This window comes from Chinchilla lanigera, unplaced genomic scaffold, assembly GCF_000276665.1.
Source record: "Chinchilla lanigera isolate Chin_1 unplaced genomic scaffold, ChiLan1.0 scaffold00012, whole genome shotgun sequence".
In the NCBI taxonomy this organism is placed as follows: domain Eukaryota; kingdom Metazoa; phylum Chordata; class Mammalia; order Rodentia; family Chinchillidae; genus Chinchilla; species Chinchilla lanigera.
The window spans coordinates 12201769-12211189 of NW_004955413.1; the positions used below are offsets into that span (position 1 = coordinate 12201769).

General features: G+C 36.0%; 1 protein-coding gene across 3 annotated transcripts in view; it reads left to right on the plus strand.

Annotated features, from left to right (window-relative positions):
• Nucleotides 1–9421, plus strand: part of Ptpro (protein tyrosine phosphatase, receptor type, O) — a 229001-nt gene that overhangs the window by 182743 nt on the left and 36837 nt on the right. For 2 of the 3 annotated variants that reach the window (XM_013511680.1, XM_013511681.1), the window contains exon 17: nt 7052–7087. In XM_013511680.1, coding sequence (XP_013367134.1) covers nt 7052–7087 — 36 coding nt within the window. Of the gene's footprint in view, nt 1–1780; nt 1865–7051; nt 7088–9421 lie in introns of all 3 variants that reach the window. The other variant, XM_005379017.2, reaches the window with a different exon arrangement.

Below are 9421 nucleotides of genomic sequence, written 5' to 3' on the forward strand. Positions count from 1 at the left end.
TGTATGACTGTAAATTTTACCCAGACTCAGGGAGGGAAGGGAGGACTTTATTTATTTATATACATTTCACTTCCCTGAGTGTGCAAATCTAACTGAAAAAGGATTTTTAAAAAAGACAACATATTGTACCATTTTGAAATTTTAACATATATAGAATTTTGCTTTTAAACAATGATTAATCAAACTTTAAAGAAAGAATCTCATAAAGTCTTGATGGCGAAAGTTTTAGAAAATGTCACATGCTTTGTTCAAATATATCAGCACCTCTCCTGAGATTAAGGGCTTGACTGATTGACAACGGCCTGGCCCACCTTTAAAAAGGCTTCATCTTACCTGTAAAGCCAGCTACTTGGAAGGCTGAGGCAGAAAGATCACAAGTTCAAGGCCAACCTGGGCAATTTAGTGAGAGTCTGTCTTAAAATTTAAAAAGTAATCATAATTAAAAGGGATAGAGATATAGCTCAGTTCTCCCTGGTTCAATTCCCAGTACAGAAAGAAGGAAAGAAGGAAGGAAAAAAGGAAAGGAGGGAGGAAGGGAGGAAAAGAAGCACGGAGAGACCTGTTCCCAAGAAGAGCAATGCAGAGCCCATCTAGGAACTGATTCTTTTACACTTGGGACTGGAGAGCTGTGAACCACCTAACTTTATAATCAGTCACAATCTGTAATATCTATGGGAGACAGGTTTGGGGGAGAATTGTAGCAAAAGAGAATTCACTTCCGGATCCCTGCAAAATGAAGCAAATTCTCCCGCGGCTCCTGACAAAGACCGTTTGGCCAGCAGTTGTGTTTTCTGCCTGAGTGAGAATAGCTCTCTCAGTGGGGATTTGCTTGAGCGGAAGTGACAAGGAGACAGCACTTCTCTAATTCTGAGAATAGATCCAGCCTGGGGATATTTTTAAATCTATGTGAATGGATATTCTGTTTTACCAGAGGCTTGAATATCTGAAATCAGATTCAAACCAGGCCCTTTAAATCAGAGGTCTGAATTAGAATTAAAGTAAAACTCAATAATTTTGCTTCCACTGAACGGAGTATGAGTGACTCAATAGGCTACACAATTGATGAGCTGTTTATTTTAAAGGAACAATGCATGAGTATCATATATATCACCCTTATGTTTTCAGGAATATTTTTAGAAATTGCAAAACAATTTAAACCAGGTATAATGTAGAAAGTCACATTTTGCAAGTTCGAGACCAGCCTGGGCTACAAAGTGAGCTCAATGGCAGCCTGAACTGCACAGCGAGACCATGTCTCAAAAAGACAAAAGAAAAAAAAAAGTCACATCTAGTAGTGCAGCTTTGTAATAATGTTCCCCAAAATCTTCTGTTACCAGAACCAGTGTAAGTAATCTGACCACACAGCTCTCCTCATACCAGCTGCTGTTTAGCTATCAAATGATGTTGTAGAGGTTTCCTAAAATAGGGAAACACCTTAGAATAAGATGTGAGGTAGCTAATGAGGCACTTAGGAGCCTGATTTTACTGAATGCAAAATGTAATCACCTAATAGCAGACTAGCTGACACAAAATAATAAGTTCAAAGAATTATATCTGATTATAATAAGGTCTTGTGTGAATAAAAACTGATTTTGTCAATATTGTAGCACTTAAGAGCTCAAGTGTAAATTTCACAGAATGGAGTGATATTTAATTGTAATTAAGGTACTTGTCATATTAATTGATCCCAGTAGGTAATTTACTGATCTCTGTTCACAGTTGATATTACTAACGCTTGCACTTTTTCATCTTTACATCTGTTATCTATTAATGCTCACAGGCGTAGGAGTATATTTGCTTTCTTAACCCTGTTACCTTCATGTCTTTGGACTGATTACCTTTTGGCATTTTATATTAATCCTTGGTAAGTGATTTTTTTTTTTTTTTACTGTTTACCTAACATGTAATCTCTAAAAGTTAGCTTTTAAAAAAATAAACACAAAAGAAAGTTTTCTTTTTAATTATTCTATGCATTCGACAGCACCTGAAATTATTACTCATGTATTAAAATTCGGTGAAACAGTTCCTGGTACTATGATGGCTATAGAAATTTTCCACTTCAGTTTTCTTCCTGTGAAATTCTTGGCAAGTTTTTCTTTTTCTAATTGCCAGTCATTTGTTCTTTATTGAGCCAATTCGTTGACCTCTCCCCTTTGTTAGTGACACTTTCCATTTCCTTCCCATCTCCATCCATGAGAGAACTCCTATTTCCAAAAAGTAAAGTAGAGGAACTAGTGTCTACTCTCTGTATTTTGGGGCCTCTTCATTTTCATAGTGTTAACTCACAAAATATTGAATAGCTACATGACAGCCTCTTTGTATAATTATCTTATTTAATTCTCCCCAACAATTCTGTAGAATATTATAGTCCCATTTTAGAGGTGTGAAAATAGAGGTTGAAGGAAATTAACTATCTTAATATCGTGTACTACCACACTAAAAACTTCAGTTTCCAAATCCAGATCTTTGTTATTTCCTTGACTTCTAAATGATTTTATTCAAATCTTGAGATGTATTCTTCTTGGTTTTTCTAATATATCATAACAATATCCTTGAATTCTGAGCCTACCAAATCCAGGAGGCTGATTTTTTTTTTCCTAAGCCAGAAGAGAAATGGTAGCAGTTTTTCAGAAGACTGACAAAGTCATTGATCTTAAGAACAAGCATTAATACATGGTGGTAGGTACTAAACTCTGTACAGTCAGATCCACAAATGTGGATAGCTTGAGAACTCAGAAGAAAGCAGTAAATATATCTCATGAACCGGAAAAAATGGGCCACAAGAGGAAGGAAGGAACAGGCAGCTATCTGGAGAGTTACTCATTCAAAAAGACCATTACTCAAATGTTCTTCCAATTCTCTAAGGACAGAATAAGAACAGGTGGCAGAATGTAAGATTTCAAGTTGCCATGGAAGAAAGATATTTTTAAAAGACTTCCTCAAAATAGAGATTATTAATACCAGAATTTGTATTTTTTTTAAAGATTTTGAGAAAAGGTCGATATATGTAATAAAGTCAGAGGAATATACAGAAGGATTAGTTCACATACAGTGGTTATTCTGTTTGTTGTTATTACAGTGTTTACTATAAAGCTTCATTACAACCTCTGTTCTCAGCAGTTAGTGTCAGGTAGTTTTCAGGTCTGACTAATACACACAAAGTCCATTTTGACCTTCAAAATACACATTGACTTTTAAGTCAACACCTATTCATACTTCACATTTTTATGTACTCTTAGAATACTTGTAATGAATACCCTTAAAGTATCCTCCACAGATTTCAATTAAAACAGAAAAGTATATAATATTCATTTCCCTTCTTAAGTCCCCTAGACGTTCTCATTTTCCAGTTTCATTTTTAAGCTTTTATCAAGTGGGCCTGTGTGTGTGTGTGTGTGTGTGTGTGTGTGTGTGTGTGTGTTTTGTGTCTTTTGTAAGCTCCTGTGATGAACACATCTTTGAATTTCAGCAAGCCCTTCAAAGCCTGCCACTTATAGTCCTTATAGAACACAGTGAGCCCCAAGATAGGAAGAGCAAAAAGCCCTTCAGCAGTTTTTAGAAGAACTGTCAAGAGACTGTAAATGTCTATCTCTAGGTGAGAAGAGAAGGCAAAACATAGAGCCCTGCACTTCTTGTCACTTTCAGAAAAGTTCACACATATCAACCAGTGAAAATATACCAAATACAAATTATGTCCTCAGCCCTTAGCTTGTGCTGTGTCAGATATAACAGAAACCTTCATGCTTCTCCCCTTCCAGTTCAGCACAACCTTCCTGCAATTGCTTCAGTTCCTTACTGTTTGCTTCATCTCATAACTTGTGGCTATTTTCATCTGCTACATAGTCCAATAACAGAGCTATGTGTCCCTACATTTCCTAACACATTGCCCAACTTCCTCTAGAAACTGTGGATTTCTTGGAAATATGAGTTCCTACTGATTTTTCTAAAACCTCATTGTGCTGCTACTGTTGGTGTGGAAACCCAGAGATATTTACTCTCTTAGATGGTGTTGGCTCAAACATTAGCTCAAGAAGGTTGCAGAATCTGTGCAGCACAGGTCCCAATTAACATGGTCTTGGGATTCCGTCCTTCAAAGATTATGATCTTAGAGCTTGTTTCCCACTGAGAGAAAACATCTAATTAGAATTAACTCTATCTAGACGTGGTGTTAATACTTGCATGTTTTTGCTACCAGTGCCCACCTCATGCTGTGCTCAAGTATTCATCTGCCTTTTCTAACTCCGGAATAGTTGGCATTTTAAGCTTAGTTTAAGGAGTCCAGTTCATGGTCACCACAAGTTGTATTTGGAGAATGATACTACCCTAAAGATCTTTTTCAGGTTTTATAATGGTTTCTCTTCAGCTCATGTAAAAGTAGCACTTCTGAAATTGGAGACTTTCTGAGTTTTATTCTGTTGTGTTTAAAGCATTATAAATCCCTGTCTCTGCCACAATTTCATACACTTCTTTGGAATGAATTCCAGTGTGGCTGGCTTTCCCAGACTGTTATAGCCATAAAAAACTCATGAAGAGTGAATCTTAACTTCTTGAAGTCATTGGGGTTTTGAACCTTACCTAATATAGGGGAAAAGAAAAAAATTAAAGAACTGCCCAATCCCTTATGCATGTATATACTGGATATATGAGAGGTATTATCTATTCATTACATGGAAAATCTTTTGCAATGAAAAAGTGATGCCCTAAATATTGCCCAAATTTTTCACTATAACATACACACAAGCCAGCTCTTTATATAATGTGTTAGTGAAGCCTTTACTTACACATTTCAAGTGAATTTCCCCCTCATTTTTGCCTTGCAATCAGCACACAATGAAAACTGAAGGAAATTCTATCAATATTGCTGTGGAATCTCATAATTCAACCCTGTCATATTCCATAGCCCTCATATACAGAAACACTTTGGAATTAGTAGATTCTAAGTAGAATAGTGAAAATTGTACACAAATAATGAAAATCTAACACTTATCATGGCTCTATACCATACAAAATATGAAGTAGGGCTGGGGATTTAGCTCAGTGGCACAGCGCCTGCCTGGCAAGCACAAGGTCATGAGTTTGATTCCCGGTACTGGAAAAAAAAAAAACACACAATATGAAGTAAATTGCTATATTATATTGAAAATGCACTCAATAATAAATGAGATTTCAAGAAAAAAAGTCTTTCTTGATGTTTAAACCTTCATTCTTCATGAATGAGGTTTGTACACAGCTGTTGAATAGTAGCTGCTTGATATTTCAGCACTGAATTTATTCAGTGTCACTCTGTCACATACATTTGTTTCTTCCTAGTTTCCCTTAAAGTCCGTGTGAATAGGAAAGTATTTTTGTCCCCAGCCAATCTCAAGATATATTGGCAACCTCCTGACTTTACCAGAGCTGTTAGCCCTTGGTCCTGACCTTCTGCTTTCATAAAGCACTAAAGTAATTGGGTCTTACTACACAAGATAAATGTGGAATTCCTAAAAAAGATCAATAGATATTTCTTTAGGTTCCACAGCCTACGTCTCTGTCCAACAGTATGGTGTTTTTTTGAAAGAATGAGAGAGAGGCAGAGTTAAAGCTGGCATTCCAGTCTAAATTCTAAGTAAGGAAGACAAAAAGAATGAGAGAAAAAAAGAAGGAAAGAACTTTGAATGGACTGCCTTTATTTAAGAATGGGAAGAAACGATATCTAGAAACACAGTTTATCTCTGTGAATCCTTCTTTACCTTTCCTGATCTCCATTACTTCCTCTCCCTGCACAAGTCTCATTTACCAAGTCAGGACCTCACAAGCCCACCTAGCCTCAAATTCTTAATTGAAACATTAAATGCAATTGTGAGGTTAGCATAGAAAAGATGCTTTGTTTCAATTCAATTCAATAAGCACCCAGTAACCACCTGCCATTAGCTATGCTCAGACCTGCTGGGAGATAATAGTCTATCAATGGGTGTGTCCATGCCTAACAATCATATCAGGATCAAATACATGAAGAATCCTCCCCTTGCAAACTGCTATGAAAGCAGAAAGATAGTAGTGCTTCATTCAACCAAGGCTTTCGAGGTGTACAGACGTCAGAACATTCACAATTTTAAACACAAACAAGTATTTTGGTACATGGAGTATTTATATCATAACTGATTATTTAGCATGGACATTTATTTTCTGAAAATCTTATCTGCTTCCATGAAAAATACTTAAAGATCTTTGAAAATTACTTAAAACTAAATGTTTACTGTCATATCATTTATACAGTTATGTTTTAATACTTACCATTTTTATAGGACAGTAAGCTACAATAACAAAGTGGTTCAGTAGATACACCTTGACATTAGCTAACTTAGATTAGTTATCTTACCCATTGCATGAAATCAATTACCCTAAATACCCCTAAACAAATGTAATTAACTAAAGCATTCACTAGCATTTCCCAGGTTTACATTTATAAACTATTAATGATTTAAGAAGAAGCATTGAATGCTTCTTCGGAGAGTTTAAAACCTAGTTCCAAAGAATAAGAACAGTGCTATAGGAGAATTATGAATTACATGCTCACACTGAGAACACAAATCCACATTCCTTGTGATAATGTCAAAAAATATTATTTTACCCTTTAATCGCAGAATATAAACAGTAAGAGGATTTTTAAAAAGGAATCAATATTAAGCCTTCATGTTCTCCTTTCTATTTCCCAATTCTTCCTTCCTGCCTGCAGAATTTGAATAATCAGGCAACAGATACTTCTATCTATTTAAAACTACTTTAGTAACTTTAGTACCAAGAACTTAAAATTATGTTTATATAATTACGGATCTTTTGCAAAAATGAAATATAAAGTGCAGGTATATTCCTATTTTAAAAAATAAATCTGAAATTTGGATCATTATCTTCTCATTGAAGGAAAACTAATTTAACAAACCTGGGGGTGTTTAATAAAAGTTAAATAAAACTGAGGTGCCTGATATAATTATTTAAGGCTCCTCAATTTTAATCATTATTATTAATCAATTTTTTCATCCAGGTAAATTTATCTTTTTTTTTTATTTCTCAGGAGTAAAAATGGTTTAAAGAAGAGGAAACTGACTAAGTAAGTTTTTCTTGATATTTCATTTTAGAAGATTTTGGTCATAATGATCTTAGCTTTCTGAATTAAAACAGCTATTTATCTTCAAATAGTAAGGGTGCTTAAGGAAGAGGTAAGTGTGTGGTGAAAGCTAAACACAATATACTTTGGTGTGTTTACACATATGGAAGGAGAGACCAGGGGAGAAGTTTATCAAAGAGCCATACACTGAAAAAGGGCAAGTCTCACCATATGAAATGTGGAAAAGAATATATTGTTAGGAATGATACAAGTCTTGCAAGAGGAAGGATCAATTTCTAAATAAAAATCTGCTGTTTAACTCTATATCAAAAGTGAAAAAAACCCTCAACATATGGTATTTTCAAATCCTATAATCACTTCCAGGTCTTTTGCTAGTAAAAACTCTACGTGTAAAGAGAACAATTTTTAAAAATAGAGTTCATTCTTGATACATGTTTAGGAGAGAATATTGGAACACTAGTATAGGAGGGATAGAAGATAGACCTGTGACATCAATGCAAATAAAGAAAAAACATCATGGTATGATCCATGATTTAATCCAAAAGAAAAGTTAGTGTAAAAATATTTTTATTTAGGCTTGAGTGGCTTGTAATTTTAGAGCACATAGATTTGGGGCAGTTTTTCTAAGCCTATTCCATATCAGTATGCATTACATTGACATGGACCACCTGGAACAGGAGCAACAAGACCAGCAACAAGACCAGCCTAAGCAGAAGGGTACTTTCACCTGTTTCACAGAAACAGAAATACTTCGTTGCCCAAACCCAATTGGTTGGGTTGTCAAGAGAGAGGCATAACAGAGCATCCAGAGGACAGGGATTTGGGACCCCAAAAAAGAGGAGAAACTAACTCATGAGTTTTCTCTTCCCAAGGGCCAGGGAGAGATATGGAAAAGCAAGACACGGACAAAAGATGAGTAGAGTTTAGGAGTGCTAGAACCTGCCCACTGACCCCAAACTAGTAACAAACCAGCTTCCACCTTTCTTCTCATTTTCTTTCCAGTCTTCCCTCAGCTCCAGAAGCCATTTCTTAAGAGGTTTCCCCTCTCTTTCCCACTTGACCTTTCTTTCCTTTGACAAATGTCCCACCGTCCCCATGTCCCTTGGTTCTCCTTTATTATCTCCACTGACTTTCCTCCCGTCCCTCTTTTCCTTGTCTTCTTTTCTGCTCTTTCCCCAATTCCCTGCCCTCTCCAGCTTCCTTTCTTTCCTCTTCTCCTCTGTTTCCATATGTAAATTCATTCATTCATTCATTCATTCATTCATCCATCTATCCATCCATTTCCTGGTCCTTTCTCTGTCTTCCATTACTGCTCTGAGTCTTGATTTTTGTTTCTTCTAACCCAGAAGTATTTTCTCTACCTGGCCCTCCTAGACATGCTCTCATTTTCCTGATAACAACATGAAAACTGCAAATGGTAAATCCAACTTTAAGGTCAGTGCCCTCCCTGCTGACCAGTATCACCCAGAGAGTATAGTAATTACTAACGGAGTTCATTCCAGGACGGGAGGCTCAACTTTAAGGATTCCTTTGAAAGATTAACAAGTCAGAAATAGGCAAAGCTCACTGTCTCTGGGATCTAATCAGGACCCTATCACTAAGGGGCTCAGGATACTGGACTCTGCTACCCCAGTTAGCCTTACCCTCTCATCAGGGAGCATGGGCCCAATATCCATGTCTGCTCAGGGATTAAACAAGCAAGATAACATGTGCATATTTATGAACTGCAGTGTGTTTTAGGAGCATGAATTATCATTGCTATTATTTAAAATATTTAAATGTATTGTTTGCAAGGATTCATGTCCTTTAATATCAAGCTGGTGTATGGCCTATGCTTGTAAACCAGGCTACTCAGGAGACCAAGGCAAGGGAATCAGGAGTTCTAGGCCCGCCCAAGCAATTAGCATTTGAGATGCTGTCTCAAAAAATAAAAGTTCTGGAAGTGTAGCTCAGTGGTAGAGTACTTGCTTAGCATGCATGAGTCCCTGAGTTCAGTCCCCAGCATGAAAGAAAAGAAAGAAAGCAAGAGAAAGAAAAACAAGAAAGAAAGAGAGAGAAAATCTACTAAAATCTTTTTTGTTTTAAAAAGAAAAAAATAAAATTCCAAAACAAGATAATAGTAGGGTAGCAATGGTTAATGTACTGCGTATTTTTATCTTTAAATTAGTTACTCATAGCACAAGATATAGGCATTTCATTGTCCAAAGAGTATTAGCAAAAACCTTTCATTTCAATGAACTAAAAGAAATTAGTAATATAACTGTGTGTGTATGTATATATGTGTATATATATAGATATATATGTGTATATATATGT